This window comes from Malaclemys terrapin, chromosome 11 (genome assembly GCF_027887155.1).
Source record: "Malaclemys terrapin pileata isolate rMalTer1 chromosome 11, rMalTer1.hap1, whole genome shotgun sequence".
Taxonomy (NCBI): domain Eukaryota; kingdom Metazoa; phylum Chordata; order Testudines; family Emydidae; genus Malaclemys; species Malaclemys terrapin.
Window position 1 is genome coordinate 63408370 of NC_071515.1, and position 23617 is coordinate 63431986.

Here is a 23617-nt window from a genome sequence, read left to right on the forward strand (position 1 = left end):
GAAACAAATAAGTCTCTAGTAATGACTGTATCTCGGCGATGGCGTCAATGCCAGAAAACCCCTATTTTATACAAAGTAATCTTAAGTTTTCACTTTCTAATTGATTTTCCATAAATTCAGTCATATGGTTTAGAACAAAGTTGTCTCTAATTAAGGCAGCTGAAAGCTGCTTACCATTATCCAGTTACTGATTTAAAACCTTATATTTCCCACTAACTGTTTGGAGAGTCTCTTCTACAGTAGAAACCTTTTATTCTAATTTGAAGATATGAAGCACATAAGCTTCTATCTTGGCATCAGCAGGATCTTATAGTGCCCTAATAGCATGCAAAGCAGTATGTAATGACTCATCTAATGGCAAGCTTTCTGTTGCAACATGTCTTCAGCTGACTGAATGATACTGTTACAATACTATATGATGGGGGCTAAGATCCTAGCAGAGAAATGCTTACCCACAATCTGAGCTGCTGAAACACTAGTGACAGACCATACATATCCCTGGTCCCTGGGACTATTTACCATGCTTAGACTGCTTTGGTTTTTAGGCTGTTTTGTTTAGTTTTTTATGTTCCGTGTGTGTAATGGGACGTAAGAAAACACTGAAGAAAAAAAGATGTGCACGGATCCATTAGAATAAAAGTACAACTGTATCTAAAACCAGAATGACTGCAGAAACCAGACAATTGATATTTAAGACAGTGTCGTCATCAGTAATCTTCCAGCTTTCTTCCTTTTGATTTATGGACTCATCTCCTAGGTTATGTCAGGTGTAGAACTTCTATTTCTCTATTATGCCTCTGAGGGTTAGTAAACATGACTTAGTTTTCATTCTATAGAGGTCATCAGCTTGCTATAGCAACTTAGCTTGGTATAGATATAGCTTGGAGTATACTATCCTCCCACTTCCCACCCCCCACAAAAAATGTGTCATAGAGGCACAATATACAGAGTTTCTCAGTGTACTTCTTTTGCTTAACAGCCACCTTTTCAAATAATTATAAGGAGTGTTGCTTTTTAACTCCGCGCGAATCCCACAAGCCTTTTCTAATCAGAAGATGTCTGGAATCTGAATTCTTGAGAGTAGAGGAAACAAGGATCATTAGGATTCCCAACAGAGAACACCATGAGGTAAAAAGTCTGGGTGATAAGAGCGCTGAAAGACTTCCACAATTCTTTACCATTCTGTTCTTCCAAAGAGAAAAAGCCCATTGGTTTTAAAGAAAGGTGTTTTTTTTAAGACTACAAACTCTATTCCCAAATTTATATATATGTAAATATTATGGAGGCGATTGTGGTTTACTGTAAGTGTTCTGTTGCAATATGGGTGTGACGTTGCAGTCTATATGATTTTATAAAAATATGCTAATGGGTGAATATAATGTAACTGGAATATGCTTCATCTATATGATTTTATAAAAATTTGATAACGAGTGAATATAATGTAACTGGAATATGCTTTGTGCAAAAGGTCTCTTGTAAGGTATCATTACAAAGCTTATTGTCTACTGAGTGTGGTCATCCTATTTGTATAAAGGTATCACTCTTGTATCTGAAACTAGGAATATGAAATATAACTCTGAGGGCCTATTGTAATTATACAAAGTGTGGGCTATTAATGGTAGGTTGGAATCTTAATAGCTCCCATCAACCAGGACAATTGACTGGATGGCTCTGTTTGCAAGCAAGCCTTCCTGTGAATCAGGCTGGGAGGAATGAAGGCTTGGGGTCTTACAGTGACGTGATCATGTCACATGAACTGGAATACATCTTTAACCCGGTGCTTTTCCAATGGGGGGGGTAGAAACCCAGAGGGACAAAGGATTCCCGCCTTATGCAAAAGATATATAAAGGGGTGGAACAGAACAAAGGGAGGAGAGGAGTCATCATGAAGAATCCCCTAGCTACCACCTGAGCTGGAACAAGAGCTGTACCAGGGGAAAGAATTGTGCCCAGGACTGGAAGGTGTCCAGTCTGAGGAAAAAACTTACTGAAGCATCTCTGAGGGTGAGATTATCTGTATTCAGTTTGATTAGACATAGATTTGTGCATTTTATTTTATTTTGCTTGGTGACTTATGTTGTTCTGTCTGTTACTACTTGGAACCACTTAAATCCTACTTTCTGTATTTAATAAAATCACCTTTTACTTATTAATTAACTCAGAGTATGTATTAATGCCTGGGGGAGCAAACAACTGTGCATATCTCTCTATCAGTGTTATAGAGGGCGAACAATTTATGAGTTTACCCTGTATAAGCTTAATACATGGTAAAACGGATTTATTTGGGTTTAGACCCCATTGGGAATTAGGCATCTGAGTGTTAGAGACAAGCACACATCTGTTAGCTGCTTTCAGATAAACCTGCAGCTTTGGGGCAAGTAATTCAGACCCTGAGTCTGTGTTGGAGCAAACAGGCATGTCTGGCTCAGCAAGACAGGGTGCTGGAGTCCTGAGCTGGCAAGGAAGGCAGAGGTAGAAGTAGTCTTAGCACATCGGGTGGCAGCTCTCAAGGGGGTTTCTGTGATCCAACCCATCACAATGGGGTGACATACTGTATAAAGTATAGATCTGTCAACCTTACAGGGATTGGCACCAGGGTCTGAATGAAGTCTGTGAAATGTCCCCTTCCTTGCTCAGTCCTCATTACAAAAATACCAAATAAATGGGCATGATTTGCTCAGCAATCAAGAAGCAAGCTAGCATAAACTGGATTACATCCTTTCTGTACACATTCAAAGCCACTGGTGTGAAAAAGTTTGTATTATACAGATATTTCCACTGTGGCAGGCAAAGAGGAAAAATGTACTATTTATTATTAATGCTGTCACGCTCAGATTTCCTAATTTTGGCAGTGTATTCATTGAGGAATAGCTTGCTGAAGTCATATATTAGGCAATAAAACACAAGCAGTTTTAGATTCAGCTTCCATTTTATTACTACATCACAGCAGTCAAAATAAGACAGACTGAAAGAAAGTAGGGCTCAGTTTTGATATTTTGTAGCTGTATGTTTACTATATGACCATATATTGTTAGCAGATCTTTTAGGCATCTGGACATGGGAGCAATCTGTATCATATTTTTTTCCAAGATTATTATTTTAGGGCTAGATTGTACAATACCTATTCACATTGGTGAGTACTGACTCAAAAATAAAACTATAATAGCAAATTCACATAAGCAGATTCAACACTGCTCAGTACATTCAAATATATCACATCTATCCTCTCCCTGAAATCAAATGGGCCCAAAACCTTCAGAAATATTTGTGGGGGAACAACCAAAGGTTCAGTTACAAGTCAAATCTTTTAGGTGGTTTGTATTTTCTCTGTGGTTAGCATCTGCCAACATTTTGAACATTTCCCTGAGGAAGTGGTGTGTCCACAGTAATGTCTGAATTGGATGTTCCCTCAGATGATGCTGATGGTTCAATGCAGCTGTTTTCTGGTATAATGTTATTGCTTCAGGTTAGGGCACCAGTGTTAAAGTGCATTAGCGCACTGTCTGATATGACCAATTGTTTTGCTTCCAGGAAAGCTTTTTGACACTCACATGACTATACACACTTTTGACCAGTCTGCAGCAAACAGTTGAGCAGATGCAATACAGTTGCTAGGTGTGGTGTAAATCGGCTATAGTAGTTAATAAATCCTAGAAATGATCTAAGTTATGACACATTCTTTGGCAGCGGAGCTTCCAGCACTACTTTAATCTTCTTCTGAGATTTATGTAGGCCTTGTGCATCAGTAACATGCACACAATAAGCTACTGAGTCCTTAAAAAGTTCACATTTTATTCAATTGGCTTGTAACCCATATTCTTTTAGACACTCTAATATCCTCTTCAGGGATTCCAGATCTTCCTCGTCACTTCTACTGGTCACAGTCATGTCATCCAGATACCACTGTATTCTCGGAATACCTTGCAAAACTTGGTCCATTGCCCATTGCCATTTAGCAGGAGCTGAAGCAATACTACACACTAGTATAGTACACACTAGCCTGCTGTACTGGTAGAGAGCCTTTTGTGTGTTGATTGTGAGGTTTGCCTTAGACTTTTCCTGAACTTCCATGTGTAGGTATTTTCAGTACAGGGTTTATGGTGACCTTAAAATATCCACACTTACTGCACCACATTTTTTTACAATTGGAATGATAGGAGTTCCCCACTTGCTCCAGGCCACTTTTGAAATTTTCCAGACGTTCCAATTCAGCATTTACCTTTGAGCGAATACTGTAAGGTACAGGCTGGGTTTTGTGAAACTTGGGTTGTGCCTTCTCGGCTAGGATTATTTTAGCCTTCATGTGTTTTAGTGTTCCTGTGCCCTCCTAGATTATTCCCAATGCCTGACATAGTATCCCTTCCAGCTGTTTTAGAGGGGTATACTGAAAGTGACTTTATAGATCTTTCCAGTCCAGAAGAACATATTCATAAATGATCTGGGAAAAGGGGTAAACAGTGAGGTGGCAAAATTTGCAGATGATACAAAACTACTTAAGATAGGTAAGTCCCAGGGAGACTGTGAAGAGCTACAAAAGGATCTCTCAAAACTGGGTGACTGGGCAACAAAATGGCAGATGAAATTTAATGTTGATAAATGCAAAGTAATGCACACTGGAAAACATAATCCTAACGATACATATACAATAATGGGGTCTAAATTAGCTGTTGCCACCCAGGAAAGAGATCTTGGTGTCATTGTGGATAGTTCTCTGAAATCATCCACTCAATGTGCAGCGGCAGTCAAAAAAGCAAACAGAATGTTGGGAATCATCAAGTAAGGGATAGATAAGAAGACAGAAAATATCATATTGCCTCTATATAATCCATGGTATGCCCACACCTTGAATACTGCATGCAGTTGTGGTTGTCCCATCTCAAAAAAGATATATTGGAATTGGAAAAGGGCAACAAAAATGATTAGGAGTATAGAATGGTTTCCGTATAAGGAGAGATTATTAAGACTGAGACTTTTCAGCTTGGAAAAGAGGCGACTAAGGGGGGATATGATAGAGGTCTATAAAATCATGAGCGGTATAGAGAAAGTAAATAAGGAAGTGTTATTTACTCCCTTTCATAATACAAGAACAAGGGGCCACCAAATGAAATTAATAGGTAGCAGGTTTAAAACAAACATAAGAAAGTATTTTTTCACGCAACGCACTGTCAACCTCTGGAACTCCTTGCCAGAGGGTGTTGTGAAGGCCAATACTATAATGGGGTTCAAAAGGGAGCTAGATAGATTCATGGAAGATAGGTCCATCAATGGCTATTAACCAGGATGTGCAGGAATGGCATCCCTAGCCTCTGTTTGCCAGAAGCTGGGATTGGGTGACAGTGCATGGATCACTTGATGATAACCTGTCTGTTCATTCCCTTTGAGGCACCTGCCATTGGCCACTGTCAGAGGACAGTTATACTGGGCTTGATGGACCTTTGGTCTGACCCAGTATGGCCGTTCTTATGTTCTTAACCATTACCATTTATTACAGTTTCTGCACTGTGCATCTTTAAATAAGCAATCACAAGGAGCATGGAACACTTTTCCAAACTGATAACAAGTGTCTGTTTCCTGAGTGGACTGGCACTTTCCTTGGGTTTCAGATAGTTTGTGTGTTCCTACTTCTGTTTTAGCTCCAGTATGCATGTATGATGTCCTCTTGGATATTTGAGCATCCAGCTCCCAAACTCTTACCGCTGCTTTTGTTATTCTGACTTCTGCTTCCACCTTTGCTTCTGCTTTGAATTTACTACTGCACCTCTACCTTTTGCTGCATCATGTTCCACCATTTTGCTGGGACACTTAGAAACTCCCTTGTAACCAAATGTTGAATCTATGGGTGTGCTGTATGGTGCAGATATGATGCAGAGAAATTCATAACATTTGCTGATAGATGTCTCTGGAGTGTATTGCTGACTTTATAAAACTGTTTGTTTAGAAATGTAAGTAATCTCCATATGTTGCCCTCTCTTCTTACCCCTTGGCTTTTCTCTATGCTTCTTAAATACTGGCTAATTATGGGCATTTCCCTTTCTCCTCCCAACACACTATTTTTAGGTTAAACTTGAATTTGAAATAAAGGTCGGTGAATTAACTAATTGCAGTTTTGCTCAGGTTTCTTTCTTTCTTTTTTTTTTTTTTATTATAAAGAGATAACTGTTGACTCTCCAGGCAAAATCTTCCCTTAGGATGTGTTTGATTACAACAGAGGGTCCTGTGGCACCTTTGAGACTAACAGAAGTATTGGGAGCATAAGCTTAAGAAGTGAGGTTCTTACCCACGAAAGCTTATGCTCCCAATACTTCTGTTAGTCTCAAAGGTGCCACAGGACCCTCTGTTGCTTTTTTACAGATTCAAACTAACACGACTACCCCTCTGATACTTGATTACAACAATAAACTTTTCGGTCTGGAATTGCAAACATTAACCATACATGTGACCATTGTCTCTTAACCACAATTATTTTTTGGAACCTCATTTATTAAACTTTTATGGATTGTCAGTGTAGTAAAAGGGAGGTGAGAAATGTAAACTTTTTAATGGTTGTAATTATCCGATTGTATTGATTGTGATGTTATGGTTGCGTGATGTGAAGGGTATGAGTGGGGAGCAGGAACAACATATAGATTCCCAAGGCCAGCTTTAATTTGCACATTTTTATATTTTGTTTTATTTTTCAGTCTTTGAGAGGAATATAGTTAAAACTTGCTCTTATTTTAAACTGATGTATATGTTTCTGTTATATTTTGGGGAATTTCTGCAACACAGGAGCTTCCCAAGGCGAAGGCAAAATTATATAGAAGAATACAGTGATTTAACGCAATTTAAATTTTAATACCAGCTTGTGCTATTTTTTTTCATGTGCATTATGCAAAAAACTCAAGAACAGTGGATAATTAAGGACAGATTAAAGCCGTTAGTATACAGGAAACTTTTGACTTTAAGATTTTATTTAGATGTTATAAAATATAATTCCTTTTCACTCTTGAAATGATAGATTTTGGCATGTGTTTTTTAATGTGGTGGATTAAGAAAATTACTTTTTATGATTAGAGATGTAATTTACCCATCAATTATTGTGTGGCCACTATATCTGCAGTTACTCAATTCCAGTGCCCTGGAATGGCTTATTGTGGCTTTTAGCTTGAGGTAGATTCCGTTTCCACCAAATACTTTCTCCATGCAGGTTGGGTGTCAGTTTCAATGTACAGTACCAGAAAAAAAAATTGACGTGCAAACTATCATTTGCAGTGTTTTACTAAAGACTATCTTTGCATCTGACAAGCAGGGCCGGCTCCAGGGTTTTGGCCGCCCCAAGCAGCCAAAAAAAAAAAGAAAAAGCCGCGATTGCGATCTGCGGCGGCGATTCGGCGGGAGGTCCTTTGCTCCCAGCGGGAGTGAGGGACCGTCCACCGAATTGCCACTGAATACCTGGACATGCCGCCCCTCTCCGGAGCAGCCGCCCCAAGCACCTGCTTGCCAGGCTGGTGCCTGGAGCCGGCCCTGCTGACAAGACTAGATTATAGATATACTTAAAATGTCGGTACTTGTATTTCTCTAAATTGTAATGTATTTTTTGGATAACTTCATAAAACTAATGACATTTCAGTTTTATTTATAACAGTAACTTAAAGCAAATATGTTTTGTGTATTTTTAAGAGATTATTTTGGATCCTGAGGAGGAATGTGCAGTAAATTCATTGAATAAGTTGTCATGTAGCACAAAATACCCAATGATTCATTTGCATTATATTTTTGCATCTTACTGCAGGCAGAGAATTCAGCATTGGCTCTGGAAAATGAGAATCAAAGAGAACAGTATGAAAAGTGCCTCGATGAGGTAATGTAGATTTAAGAAAGATTTTATGACTGAGTTTCTCTGACTGTAATGAACAACAAACAGGCAGTTTCCCCAAGCCTGCCTTTCCAGTAGGTTCCCAGCCCTAGAAGCTCTGTTGTTCTGCTCTCAGGGCCACCCTCATGACTGTGTCTCTCACTGTCTGCTAACTTTCTCTCCTCTAACACACACAGCTTGCCAAACAATCCTTTAGCACTTTGTTTACAATCAGGGAGCCCTCAGCTCACATGGGTAGTTTAGCATCTGCTCAGGCCTCGCCATGCAGCCCATTGCCTTGGGTGATGGCTTCTGTTGTTTTCAGCTATTTCATTACATAAAGGGACTTAACTGCTCCTTCCATTTAGCCTGAAAGAAGGGTGCTTAGCACCAGGCCCAGCTTAACCAATGTGCACTCTGTGCCCTTGCACAGGGCCCCCATCTCGGGGGGGGGGGGGGGGTGGAGAGGGGAGAAGGGCTGGTGACCACTGCAGGAGTGGGGGAGCAATGGGTAACTGGCCTGTCAGAGTGTTTTATTTTGCCCACTACATTAATTCCTGATCTCACTGCAGTGCTGTGACCTGCTGCTGGCCATAGAAGGCAGGCTGCTGCTGCTGCCACTGCTGCTCTGTTGCTCCTGCAGTGGATGGCACTGGCTAGCGGCGCTGGGAGTTTTTTACTTGGAAGCAAAGCATGGTCAGGCTATTGCGGCTGCCTAACTCGTGTGAGAGCTGGTGTTACTGGTTGTTGCTCTATGGAAGGATATGTAGCCTCTTTAAAACAAACACAAACAAACAAACAAATAAAATATGGCCCACCAAAAGGTTTTAAAGGATTTTGTGGCTGTCTGCTCCCACCATCACATGCTCTGTCTAGTTTGGCTTTAACCAGATCTGTGATTGTCTATAACTCAGATAGACAGCAGCCTTTACACCTTGAATCACAGCAACACATTGCTTTTTTAAATGCACAGGCTGCTAACCACTACACTACACACACAATTCTCCCCTTGGAGAAAGGACGAGAGAGAGAGAACAAATCACATATGACAGATACTAGCCACATCACTTAATCCACTGGTGGAAGGTGCTCAGATATTATGGTGGTGTAAGAACCTAATTAGGATAGAATATAAGAATTTAATACGTTTAATATGAAATTGTGAAGCTTTGTTTTTTATTATCTTCTTGTCTTGGATATGATGTGGCTACAGAAGTCATTTCAGCACTGGGTTAAGTGAGACATTTATCCATCATTGAGAAAATAAAAGGGGTCCACATACACCTCTACCTCGATATAACGCTGTCCTCGGGAGACAAAAAATCTTACCGTGCTATAGGTGAAACCGCGTTATATCCAACTTGCTTTGATCCGCCGGAGTTTGCAGCCTTGCCCGCCCGGAGCGCCACTTTACCGCGTTATATCCGAATTCATGTTATATCGGGTTGCGTTATATCGGGGTAGAGGTGTATTTAGACTGTAGGCATTTTGGGGCAGGAGCCCTCTTTTTGGTGTGTATTTGTACAGTGCCTAGCACAAAGGGGTCCTAGACTATGATTGTGGCTCCTACGTGCTACTGCAATACAAATAATATTCATTTTGAAACTGTGCTCCAGATTTTATTTTCTCAGTGCTTAAGTCAGGTGATTCAGGTCTCCCACTGGCATATCTGTCCCTTCTCACTCTGTGAACGCTGTCCTGGAGGCAGTGTTTCTTGTCTGTAAGTGACAAGGGCTGCTGTTTCCAGTAAGGTACATTTTCTTGTGTCTTGCCTCTAGTCTTTTCTGTGTTCCCTTATTTTTTTCCTATGCCTCTGTTATTTCTAAGCTCTTCTCTTCTTCTTCGCCTCACTTGTTACCCACTCTATTTCTCATCTCTTTCCCCACCTCCAATCCTTTGACCTCTCTCTTCCTAGTGATATTGTAACCTGCTCTATCTCAGCCAAGATAGGCCTGGACCTATGTGAGCAATGATGCACATAAATTCGTTTCAGCAGCCATGACAACCTCACCACAAACCTGGAGACAAACACTGTGAGTTCCAACTATGACAGCCACATGGGCATCTAACACTGAGTGGGCTCACGCAGGAATGGCACTCACAGGAAGGGTTCACAAAATAAACAGGGACCTTTCCTTCTACTCTTCTGAGATAATCTCAGTGAATTCAGTAAAGAAACAATAAACAGAATTAATGATCTGACATAAACACAATTAAGAAATAATCCATTAATACCCATGGAACCCTGTGGCTCCAATTGCCTTGGATCCCATGGACCCCTCTGGAGCAAGCATACCCTGATACAAAGTTATTTCTAACCAGGGATTTTCAGCAGAGCTGGTCAAAAAATAAAAACATTTTAAAAAATTGTGAAAAATTGTCCATTTTTTGGTTGGAAAACTTCTGTTCTTTATGGCTCTAGGCCCAAAGCACAAGCTCCACTTCTCACAGGCAAGAGCTCCTTCCCTGGTCCTTTTCTTGTTTGGGCCAGATTCTAGGAGCTTCCTCTGCAATCCTTAGGACCAGAGATCAGCTGCCTCATTCTCTTTCCTTCCAGGATGTCTCACATGTTCACTTCTGCCACCAAAATGACCTGGTTGGCTGAGGGGAAGGGGCTCAGTTGTCCCTCAAAACAGCAGGCTCTGATCAGTCCCAGAGTTGCAGTAGATCAGCCCTCTGAAAGAGAGTTTCAGAGTCCATTACAATAATTATTTTTAATTTCCTACCAGCAATCAAATCGATCATGAATCATGATCTTTGGATCCCACAAAAAACGTGGGTGTCCCATCCTTGTCAGACTGCAGAGGAAGCCATACATGGCCACTGCATCAGCCAGAGATGATTCCTATTATGCATGGTCATGTCATGTTCTGATCTCTGTCAGTTAAGGGGAATGCTAGGAATCAAGGGTGTATTTCATCCTCTTCATGTCTTGCACACTCAAGAGCTGGATTCAGGGCAGTTCATAAATCCTGAGGCCCTGTGCTCCTGTGACGTCGCCCTGCCTCTAGTTGGGGTAGTGATGGTTGTAGGGCTGGACTGGTCAAGGTCCTATGGGCCTCCTTCCCAAACCACTGCTCCCTGTCCAGGTAGGCCAGGGTCTGTCCCAAGCAGAGGGTAAACCTGCCACCCAGTCAGTGGACTCTGTGCTTGGCCATACATGCCACCTCAGCAAAAATTTTGTGGTGGGTGGGGCTCCAACCTGGGCAAGAAGTTCCAGCATCATCGCAGCCTAGCCATGATGGGGTGGCAACAACAAAGCTTCCCCACTATGCACACAGAATCCTCTGCAGAAGTGTCAGTGGCCCTGCCCCCCCCCATGCAAGAACTAAAGAGGTGAAGGTATCAAAGTTCCTTCTTATTTCCTTTCTTTGAGGAGCAAATAGCTGCTTGAGCTCACGTTTAACACCTATGAGTGCAGCCTCTCTCGCTCCCATTTCCTCCTCCTCTCTTTGTCTCCTTCATTCCATCATTCCTTGTACTTCCTTCTTCCTCATTCATGCCATGCCCATCGGTCACTATTCAAGGGAGAATACTGTATCTCTGACTTAAAATTTCACGTTCTCCAATCATTTTCACCAGTAAAACTCAATCAAACTCAAATATTCATAGACAGAAAACACACAAGGGATATGAACATGACTGAAGCAAAATCCTTTATGAACTCTATTAATATATTCACAGATTTTTAAAATAAATTGCCCATCTCTATTATTTTATTAGAAGTTGACATATGAACATTTCTGGAATAATATTTGGAAGTAAATAGCACTGAACTGTCCAATACTACACAAATCCGAAAAAGAGCTCATTTATTTAAAATTCAAAAATATACTGTAAACCTATCTCTCTGTCTCTATAAAACACAATGCAAGAAACAGAATTATCTTTCTGTACCTTATGGGTTTGAGGTTACATGCTTAATCCTAGTTTCCTATTCAGGAATTTGACTGTCAGTTTATTGGCAAGAAGTAGTATAATGGTTATTCACGTTATTGTGCCAGCTAAGATTTCTGTCAAGCTTGACTGTACGGATATAGAGGAAAACGTACAAATGACTGCTTCAGTGGTAGATGAAATCTTAAAATGATTTCATCTTAATATTACTATAATACATTTCCAATTAGCACCCCCAACATATAAAGGCTTCTTCAATATGCATTTTACTTTAAAAAAGAAAAATAAAGAAAAATATCTCTCAGAGCATCTGTTTAATTAATTAGAAAATCCTAAATGTTACACAAAGCCATATATATAAGATACAGTTCTGTAAAAAAAAATACACACATATATATATATACACACACACACACACACACACACACTTCACAGGCAGAAACCAAGATGTGCTAAGAGTAGCCAGGCGAGATTTGAGTGAGAAGTGTTGCAGACTGGTGCAGGAGGTCCAGCACCACTCAAGTTTGGCACCCCACCTTCCACCCCCATTAATACTGCGGGGAGTGATTCAGATTCCAGTGCTGCTGCTGGCATCATTGTGCTGGGCCCAAGGTGACCCACCAGGCTGAGAACCTGGAGTTAGGAGCAGAATCAGGGAAAATTCTCCCACCAGTAGCGTGCCTGAACCAGGGCCGGCTCCAGGGTTTTGGCCGCCCCAAGCAGCCAATCGAAAAACAAACAAACAAACAAACAAAAAAAGCCACGATCGCGATCTGCGGCGGCAATTCAGCGGGAGGTCCTTCACTCCGAGCAGGAGTGAGGGACCGTCCACCAAATTGCCGCCGAACAGCTGGACGTGCCGCCCCTCTCCAAAATGGCCGCCCCAAGCACCTGCTTGGTAAGCTGGTGCCTGGAGCCGGCCCTGGCCTGAACTCAGGGAGAGGCAGGACCAGGAATGGCCTTCCAGCTGCATGTGGGGAAGAGCTTCCCTCGCCCCGCAGGGAAGGCAGTGACTCCATAGACCTGGGCCCTCTCTGGCTTCCCCATCCCCTCCCTAATCCCCCAGGCAGTACAAGGAGGGCAGCAACCCCAAAGGCTGGCCCTCTCTGACCTCCTCCAATCCTTCTCCTCTTCTTAAACTCTTTTGTCTCCATGATAATTTTTTAGAAGAGTGGTGAGGGACCTCACCTTCAGATTTTTCTCTGGGCCCCCAAAATAACATCTATGTGATCCTTGTCCTCTAGCCTGCAAGCAGAACCAGGAAACCGCTTACAATGTAAAGTGTTCAGCTTGCAATTTTAACACAGTTTTCAGAACACCACAGACAATGCCTACCTCACAGGAGTGTTGTGTGGCTTAATGTCAGAAAGCCTTTTGACATCCTCAGGTGAGTGGCATGGTATAGGTGTAAAATAGTCTAAGGCTAGATCTACACTACCCGCCTGAATTGGCGGGTAGAAATCGATCTCTTGGGGATTGAATTATTGCGTCTCGTCGGGACGCGGCAATCGATCCCCAAATTGACGCTCTTACTCCACCAGCGGAGGTGGGAGTAAGCGCCGTCGATGGGGAGCCACGGAGATCGATTTTGCCGCCATCCTCACAGCGGGGTAAGTCGGCTCCAATAGGTCGAATTCAGCTACGCTATTCGCGTAGCTGAATTTGCGTATCTTAAATCGACCCCCCCATTGTAGTGAAGACCTGCCCTTAGTTATCAATTACTTCACTTTCCCACAAACAGGAACATGAATGTTAACTAAACCACTTCAAATTCACACCCTTAAATAATTCAGATTAATTTTCCTGGATGTCCCTGGGTAGACAAACCTTTAGATACCTATCTTCATGCACCCAAGTTAGAAAAATTTGTCCAATGTGCATCAGCAAGTTCTTTTTTCCCTCCTCAATTGGCAGATTATTCCATTTACACTTCTTTGTACAGTCTATAAAGCTGTAAGAATAATTTTATAGGTAATGCTGTTGCAAGTGCTTTGTACACATTGCAAAGAACCCTTTAGTCCTTCTTGGTAAAGTAACCCTATGTCAGGAAGTAAAGGAATAATGTATTAGATGTGATTTGTTCAATTTTCAGGTAGAGCAAACAGACGTTAAAAGTACATGCCAGAAGGAACACTGTCAGATGTAGATTCTAAAAGCCTGTAGGGCAACACATGGATTTCAAAAATATAACATATTTACTCCTGTGGGTTATTACAGTTCCAGTATTAGTCTGTCTTCTGTTAAATCATGTATTGAGCTATTTTATGTGACCATTGTTCCACAGGCTGCCTTAAATTAGGGACCAGTTTTGGGGGGAAAATAGATACTAGGTAATTTTATGAGAATATGAATCAAATCAAAGTTCTGGGTTTTAGAGAATTGAATTATTTACTGAAATGAATTAGCTCCAGCTCTTTGCTCATGACTCAGTTCACTTGAATAGTCTATTTTATTTATTCTATTTTTTTAAAATTCACTAACAGTAAAGGCAGCAAGGCAGATTTGTACTTCCAAATGACAGCCTCATGTATTGTTTAACTTTTAGAAAGCTAAAATGGACTAGAACTCATAACTAGACTCTGTGCACAGAGAGTTAAGCCTTAAGATTATGTTACTTAGACAGAATGGAATCAGGACAAAGACATTGAAAATGTGACAGTTCATGTATAGTTTCAAAAATGACATTTGATTATGGTTATACATTTTTTAATGAAACATTTATCAAAAACATGCAAAAGTATCACCAGCAGAAAATACTTATTTTTCCCCCATGTCAAAAATGTAAATAATGAGAGGACACTTGTATAAAATAAATTAAAAAATTCCCTCCTGCATATACAATTCCACTAATCAATGGTGTGTAATGTGATTCAAGGTAATTACACATTATGGTGTGAATGCTTCCAACCATATTTTGATGACTGTAGGTATTTTAATTTTCTGTGGCACTTTATTGTTGCCTGCCTGTCATGATAGATGTACCATTTACCAATGCTAAATCAAGAAACAATTAAGCTTCATCAAAACATTCAGGATCACGTCCTCAGCAGGTGCAAATCAGTGTAGCGGTATTGAAGTCAGTTCAACTACAGAGACCTGACCCTTACATTATATTCTGTTTGACTGTATTAGACTAGAAGACCAAAATAAAGATTTGTAATGTCAGACTAAAGTTATTAGGGTGTATACGTTTTGTATGAAATGGGGAACCAGGCAAAAGTTGGAACCTAGATTTTATATACGCTCGCAATGTCACTATCTGATTTAGGGAGTGGGTTCAGGAGGTTACTCTGGGGGGGAATAGCTTACAGTGGGATCCCTCAGGAAAGGGTCTCCTCCACCAAAAAAATCAATATAATACACTGCTAAGTTATATTATTTTATTATTTATTTCTTACAGGTAGCCAACCAGGTTGTGCAAGCTCTACTTACTCAAAAGGTAGATTGTTTCTCTGATTTTTGGCATGTTTTTAAGGCTGTAAATGCAAACCATTAAATTAGAAAATGTATGTTTTTATGCAGGATACATTTTTCAAATGCTGTGCACACATATCAGTAATGCAACCGCAAAATGTGAAATATGACAAGTGTTCTACCAATAACAAAAATGAATAATAATTTCTGGGACTGGGCACCTCGGAGGATTGGTAATGGAATATATAGCCTCACATCCCATTTGATATGTAGGGTAGGCCTGGCTAAAGTCAATAATGCCGGACAGTCCATCCCATCTCTTGGCTTTTTTGTGTCCTATACAAAATGATTTGGTTCTATCTCCCAATCCGATTCCTGTTGGACATCAGAAAAAGACAGTCACACTTGGCACCCTTGTTGGCTCTGAGCAGAATATAAGGGTTGTAGGTGAAATCCTGTGCCTCCCTGAGTGGCAGTGGAAGGCTCCCATATACACAGCGGAGGAATGGATATTCTAAGACTGGGTAGTGAAGAAGATGTACAGGGGATGCTTTCCCATGCTATGGAAACTGTGCTCTTTAGCAGCTCTCTGCCATATGACAGCTGTGTAGAGAGGGATTTGTAGGTAGGCCATGCAGGAATATCCTGGAGTGTAGCCACCATGTTCACAAACTGTGATGACCCATGGAGGGAGCATATAGAGGGGGCAATTAATGTTTCCTAAAGCCCTACACTCAGTAATTGTGACTACAAAATGGCTCCATAGATGCCACTGTCAGTTCCATTCCTCACCTCCACGTCTTCAGAACAATATCTTTGTCTCTGTACCCACAGTTCCACCCTGCATAGGTTTGGAAATGATACTGCACACTCAAGCCTAGTGGTGGTCCACGCAGGTCAGATATGAGGCAAGGCAGTGTGGGGAAGATTGCACTTTTGCTGTTCTTGCTATATCTATTCTTACATATAAGCAGAGGACTGATCCTTGAGTACATAAAGCAAAATCACATCTTATAATGGTGACATATTTGCTAGAGTTTCAGTCTCCATATTTTAGTCTGTAATTTGGGAAATGTTGTGATGGTTTTCCAAAAGCAGAGAGAAGCTCTCTGAATTCTTTTACACTGAGAGTCAGATTTTTTTATGACAATGTACTTTCCCAATAATGGACCCACCCAAACTTGTAGGAACCATGGAGTTTGTACAGATATAATAAAAATCGATTTAAATACATTTAATAAAATAATTTGCTGAGTATTGATGGGATTTAACAGCTGCTTACCTACTGCTGAGTAATACCAGCTAATTTAACGTCCATGGAATAGAGAGGGTACTCTTCTAAATACTAATGAATGTTAACTGTTACAGTACTCCTACCTCTGTTCATAATGAGATCATTTATAAGAAAGGAGAGGAAAACAATAGTGTAAGAAATTGGACTCTTCAGGTCAATCACAAAAGGTAGTAGCTATACAAATCCAGGTAATAACTAGTAAACAGATAAATCTACCATAGTGCTGCTAAGCAGTAAGACCCATCAAGTCATGCCACAGTGAGATAACACACCTCTGGGGCATAGTGAGGCATGAAGACAAGCTGAGAGCTTTCAAAGATTCAAGAAGAGTAATATTGCACAGTAACATATATTGGGTATGTTTTATTGTGAATTTGAAATTGCTCCGCAAGGGCTAATTTTTGTTTAAATTAAGTACATACTGTAATGTAAGGGATAAAGTACTGTACACCCCGCAGTATATGAGAAGACTGATTCCACTGAGGGATTCTGATGAGAGAAACGGAGAGAGCAAAGCTTGAGTGATTTATCAATGTCACTGAAACCTTGAGATGGAATTACAGTCTTAAATGTGCACTTTTGGAGTATATCATTTGTTATAATACATATGGAATTCCTCTGATATGGCTGGCTTTTTACCAGGCGCATGCAGAAAATGGGTGAAATTGGGAATTTTCCTGAATTAGCCCCAGGGCAAAATTTCACCTTTTGTATGCAGAAAATTTGTTTGTGTTTTTGTCCCCACTTATAAATAGCAGGTTTTACCTCTGGGGAATCTGAGAAGTCAGATAATCAGCAAATGATTTTGAGACAAACCCACAAAATACATTTTGTGTGTTTGCTAGTGGGTGGGTTGCACAGCCCCATTGATTTCTGTGCAGATCATCAACCATCATTCTTCATGTATCCACGGGTGGCTTAACTCTACGTGGCAGAATTAAACCCGGGTATTTCCCCTGGGCAAAGAGGGATGCAGTATTTTGAAGCCCCACACAGGAGGTGACATCCCCTGCACAGTTTGTAACCTGTCTCTGCTGGGGTTTCCTATGTGGCAACACATGGGAAGGGGCCTCGGAAAAGGTAGGCAGTGGGGAACTGCTGCTAGGGAGCGTTGGTCGGGCTAACACTCTAGAAGCAGGCTCCAGGCAGTAGGCTGGAGTAAACTGCATGGAATATCTCTGCAGCCAGTGTGAGGTTTCCATCCCCTCTCCAGAGATCCCTAGTGCCCAGTTGAAAAAGTGCGGCTGGGTGCTTGGGTCTAAGTTTTCCTTAAGATCTGGATCAACATTGTGACATTGGAGTTATAGTGCACAATTGAATTGCTGATTGATCCATAGATCTGACCTTTGCTTGTCACCCTGCTATACTTGAGCCCTTTCAGGCAAGTGCTGACCCACATTCTCTGCTCCAGGATCTGCATGATCATTTAATTTTTCCCTTTCTGATCTTTAAAATCTTGCCACCTGTTATCTGGTGCTACAGGTGACCTTCAGTGCTGTATATGGTGAATATGTGGACAGGAACTGAGCATTACAACAGAGGAAATGGATTCAAAGGAAAGGCAGTGGGTTTCCAGAATTTGAAGGAAAAACATCATTTCCCAGCTGAGGGAAGAATAGTTCTGGTATCGAGGAATAGTGCAGTGGGTGTTGTAAGCATAAACACCTTAAAGATTGAGAGACACTCGAGTATTACAGTACTGAGATAGATATTTGTAGTATCACTTTTTTAATACCCATTGGTTCTACCATTAGGAATGTGCATAATGATATACTTCAGGTTTTGTTAATTATGACACAACATGCCTACTGATCATTTTACTATTTTGATTTAATATAACCAGGAATTGCTACTTTACATAAATTTTCTTATGTTAATTTCCTGTTAATACTTTTTTTCACCTTTCTGTGAATGGCATTAGTGTTGGAAGAGTTTACTGCATCTTGGTTGGTAATGTGCCAAAATTTTACTCTTGCTCTTGAGCAAAAAGTCCAGAGTTAGAGGCATATAAACTTCCAAGGTTTGGCTCTTAAAAGGAAAAGTTTGAGAGGCAACATTGCTATGTTTGCAATGTTGTTTTAAATTGTCAGTTCCCATGAAGCATTTTTCCTCTTCAGTGAACTCAGTATTTAAACTTCATTATAGCAGCTAGTACTCAGTTTTAATTTCTTTGATTATTTGTGAAAGCCATGTAAAGAGGGGCTTTGGTGTTTGTGCTTCCCCAGACGAGAAATACTGTCCCATATAAGTTAATAGATGAGAGTTTTTAGCAGGGGTGTTCACTCAGAGAATTAAAGCTTTAGGATTTCACTACACCTCAAATAGATATCATTGCCTCATCATTTTAGAAGGCACCAAATATATAACTTGGACAGCTTTAGAACCACTTAAAATAAGCACCATCGTGGTAATGTATCCAGGGAAAATAACTTCATAATTCATCCAGTGATACCTCTGTAACTAAAGATATTTCAGCATGTTTCCAATGGTCTCAGGGCAAGGTTTTCTCATTGTGTGGTGACCTCTTTTGTATTCTCTGTGCTGGCTACAGTACACTCTAGATAAGAACTGGCACTGCTGGAGACAGGTACTTGGTTACTTCTGACTAGAATTTCCCACTCTGAGCTGCTACCTCATCAGGTTCATACACCTTTGTGGGTCAATACGTTGTTAACGCTATTAATGGACTAGCATATTGGAAGCAAGAGGCCTGTTTCTCCACCATGTGATGAAAAATAAAGGCAGTTAGGCAATGCCAGTGGGTAGCAGCTGTTCTAAATTAAAAAAAATAAATGAGAAGAGTGGCTACACTTTTTGTGAGAATAAATGTGCCTGCAGTTTATTTGTTCACACAAGTGCCACTAGAGTTGCAATCCTTTCTTATTTTTGAAGTTGATATTGACTATAACACAGAGATGTCATGTCCTTCAAAGAAGACTGCCTCCTGTATTGTATAACTTGTGCAGAGATTTTGAGTCAAAGTCTGCCTGAACCCTACTGAAGTCCACTTTGTGGCAGAATCCCATGTTCCCTTAAATGGCCACAAAAGGAAGTCCTATGCCAATATCTGAAATTGGTATTCAAATATACTTTCAGCCAAGCTGTACCATCAGGCCAGTTTACGGCCTTATGTTTGGAAGATGCTTTGTCCAAAATACTATGTAATCAACAAACACTTCAGTCCTACTACTGGAGGGAGATCAGTACAAAAAATGGATTCAATATGTTATATTCAGCATACTTGTATGCTGCTAAATGTACCAATTGCTAGGTATACTCATGTGGTTCAGAATATGTGCCAGGTTTTGTTCCATGTACCAAATACTTTAAGGTTCGACGTTCCATTGGAATATCAACAGTGTAAAGAAAAGTCACCACATTCTGCTACAGCACAGAAATTGTAGAAGAGTTGAGCAATGAAAGGGTTACAGACACTGACGAAAGCCATTCCTTAACATATAATTTCTTTTGTTTGTTTTTTTCATTTGCTATTGTTTGCAATTATTATTAAAATGTATTTGCATATTACTTTTTTCATTTTTAATTGGGCAAGCACTGATTCTCCCTGCCCCTTATAATTGTGGTGGAATATCCACCAAGATGGCTAATGTTTATTTCATGTATTGTGCACCACCAGCATCAAAGATGCCACTGCAGCTCTGAGAATAAAGCGTTCGTTAGGTTATGTTCCTTCAGCTATCTGGGTAACAGGCTCTGCTGCAGCAGTAGAGCATAAAACAGTTCTTACATAAACAGTGGGTCTAGTAAAGTGCTTTATTTTGATTAATATTTTGCTAGCAGAATGGGGACTGCAAAGAGAACAAACTTTTAGGATCTGCACTTAGGCCTGAGTCCAGCAAAGCACTTAAGCACATGCTTAATTTCAAGCAATGCTTGAAGTGCTTTGCTGGAGTCTTAGATGCTAAGGTGACAGACACATTCTAAAAATCTTAGAGTATAACAATTCCCATTAGACTATAACAGTTTTAAAGTAGATAAAATTATTGGGCTAAATTACTCAGCTTCTCTTTAGAAAGTTATCATAGGTCCCTTCAGTTACAAAACTGCATCATCAAAATTATCAGCTGAAATATTGTATGGTATGGAATCATGCTGGGTATATAAAAAACCCACATACTTGGTTTCATAGTTTATCAGACCTCTGTTCACTCTGTTCTGAACTGTGATTTGGGCTTTGTGGCCACCTGAGGGAGTAAAGTAGGGTGACCAGATGTCCCGATATTTCGGGGTATTTCAGGGTGTGTCCTAAGATCGGTCAGGAAGCAAATTGTCCCGATATCTGCCGGCAGGGACTGACTCAGCTTTTTTTTTTTCTCTCTCTCTACTCCTCCCCCCCCCTCCCCCCATGTGTCCCGATTTTTTCTTTCCCTCATCTGGTCACCCTAGAGTAAAGGGGAGTGAGAATCATTTTTACAACCCTATGCAAGCCCTTGGAAGTGGGTGTAGGTGGGCTACAAGTGGTGCTCTGTCCGCTTCTACAGGTATCTGGGCGAAAGGTAAAGGTTGATGAACCTTTCAGCTCAGGCACAAGGGCTTCATGCTTTAAGAACCAGAGATCCCAAGTACAATCTCATTTGCAGACAACCCATCCAGGGTCATCAGGTTTCCAGTGGTAGCCTTTATTGGCAATGGAACTGGGTGAACCTGTAAAACTTGGGATGAGCTTCCTCAGCCAAGGCTGTAGCAGGCTCATCAACATCAGTCTATGGCCAAGCCACCTCTAGAGTGGCTAGTCCAGAGCTGGTGGACAGGAAGAGGAATGGAAAGTGAAGAGCCTTGGTGCCCCCCATTTCCCGATGCAAAAGCCAGTACAGCTGAGCCAGCATGGGCGGTGGTATACTTTGCTCTTCGTACTACTCCAGAGCAAACAGAAGCAGGGAGGGGAGTGGATTTTGGAGGAGTATCTCCAAGGCATAATGCCTCCTTGGTCTACTCCTATAATGGTGTAGCTTACAAAGCACCCCATGGTATATTAGGGCTTTGCTTAAAGACACAGTCCAGTTCTATGAAAACATAATTATTTTAATGTTTTCTGATTCAGTTTATGACCACATCAATACAATCAAACACACTGCTGCTAAGGTCTAACTGACATTGCACTCCAAAAGTATATGTACTGTAACTAATATGTCTGATTTCATGCATTTAAATATTATCTTTTGATGATCAAATAATCAGGGAAATGGTGTAGTATCTTTTTTTCTGATTTATTTGTGCTATTTTGAAAATTTTACTCATTTGTCTCTTCTGAAGCCTCCTATTCCATAAAGCATTTTCAAGAGTTTCACTGCATTTTCCCTCAATCCTCCTATTTTCTCCTGTGCTGTAGAATCTGAGGGAAGAATGTGTAAAGCTGAAAACAAGAGTTTTTGATTTGGAACAACAGAATCGAATGCTAAGTGTGCTTTTTCAACAAAGGGTCAAACCAGCTTCCGACCTCCTTCTCCAGGTAGGAAGAAACCTTTGCCTCTGGAATCTACTAAATTTAGATTCAATACATTTAAATAATATTAATCTTCTTAAGATAATGTTAGCACGCAAGAAGTGACAACTGATAGACATAATATATTAGAAGAAAATTGGTTATCTATCATCTGATAGCATTGAAATTGAAAGTGTACACCACCAAACTTTGGCTGCACATTATGTGCAGATGTGGAGAGAGAAGTGTATCTGAGGAATAAGTTACTTTTTGAAGTGCCTCCTCAGGATGATAAATGGGATGACATATGGGTTCATTATTCCTTTTGGGGAGCAAAAATTGTGGTCACATAATTCCATAATATTCCATTTGATAGTAAACAAAGCATAATTTTCTATGAGAAAGAACTCAGTCTGTTTAGCTTTCTCCATGTTTGTTGTAGTGATTCAATATATTACATAGACCCAGAACAATATTTTATTTACCTTTTCTGGGACAAGACAGTCAAGAACTCAGATGTAGAGTGACCTGTCTCCAACTCTTCCTTGTTATCCTGGAAAAATCAGGAAGGCTGCAGATTTTCTTTTGATGTGGCATTTCCCTTAATATGAAATTACGTTTATTTTTCCTATTATTCTTTGTTCCCCTTCCTATTAGAAGTGTCTAGCAGCACCTCTGCGTTAGCCAGAAAATCTGACCATGAGCTGGGTTGAAATTAAATGAAGGTAACTTTAGGTTGAGATTGAGAAGCTTCTTAAAGAAGATCCAAATTCTGCCCTTTATGTGTATACAATTCTCACTGAGATCAAAGAAAGATACATGAGAGTGCAGAATTTGGCCTATGTAAGAGCATGAATGAAACTCTTATGGAAATCACCAGGTGTTCCACACACGTATATGATGGTGAAATTTGGCCCTTAGGATGTCATATATCTTCTCAAAAGAACTGGTGTCAGTCCTATGACTAAAGTTATTTGAAACTGGACTGTATCAAGTGCTATGGAATATACTGAAGAGAATGAACCTGCCTTGGTAGCAGGAAGGAGTAGATGATCTAGTAAGTCTTTTTATTTCTAGCTTGTATGAATTTGTAACATTTATCATTGTTGCCTCTCCATGGTTTAGCAGGCATGCTCTTCATATCTGCAGAATTTTTCTGACTTCACTTGCTTAGTCTTTATTGGCCAAGTGAGAAGGAGTACCACTGTTATTCCTAAACTCCATGTCTCCCATCTGACAGCAAAATGTACTGCTGATGTTCAACTGAACTAGGTCATCAACATATTTTGAGACCTTGGGAAAAATCAGAGGAAGAGTGTCACTGTATTTCAGACAATGAAGGACTTCTGATAAAGATGATCAGTGTCAAATATTATTTTTTTGCAGAAAAACAGAACAGTAAATTTGTGAATTACCAAAATTTAACTCATCTTCTAAATTAATTTGCCCAATGGAATCTAATTCATCATCTGAGACTTTAAGATTTTCAAAAAGATATTTCCAAATGATATTACTGAATTCTGTTAGATTAGGCAACTAATAATATGTCTGCCATAGGGATTGCCACATTAGTGGACACTTTGGATTATACTCTTAAACCCAGATTCAGAAAAGCTTTTAAGCACTTGCTTAAGTTACCCCATTCAGGAATGTACTCAAGTGTGTACTTAAATACATGCCTGAATCACAAAGTTTTCTTGAGTTGGAGCCAAACACCATAATTATTTGAAAGGGC

At 40.3% G+C, this 23617-nt stretch overlaps 1 protein-coding gene across 1 annotated transcript in view; it reads left to right on the top strand.

Moving 5' to 3' along the window:
• The window catches only part of NCKAP5 (NCK associated protein 5), a 474734-nt gene that overhangs the window by 322376 nt on the left and 128741 nt on the right, over positions 1 to 23617 (top strand). Inside the window, exons 7-9 of the mRNA XM_054043941.1 lie at positions 7772 to 7840; positions 15132 to 15170; positions 21790 to 21909. Coding sequence (XP_053899916.1) covers positions 7772 to 7840; positions 15132 to 15170; positions 21790 to 21909 — 228 coding nt within the window. The remainder of the gene's footprint in view (positions 1 to 7771; positions 7841 to 15131; positions 15171 to 21789; positions 21910 to 23617) is intronic.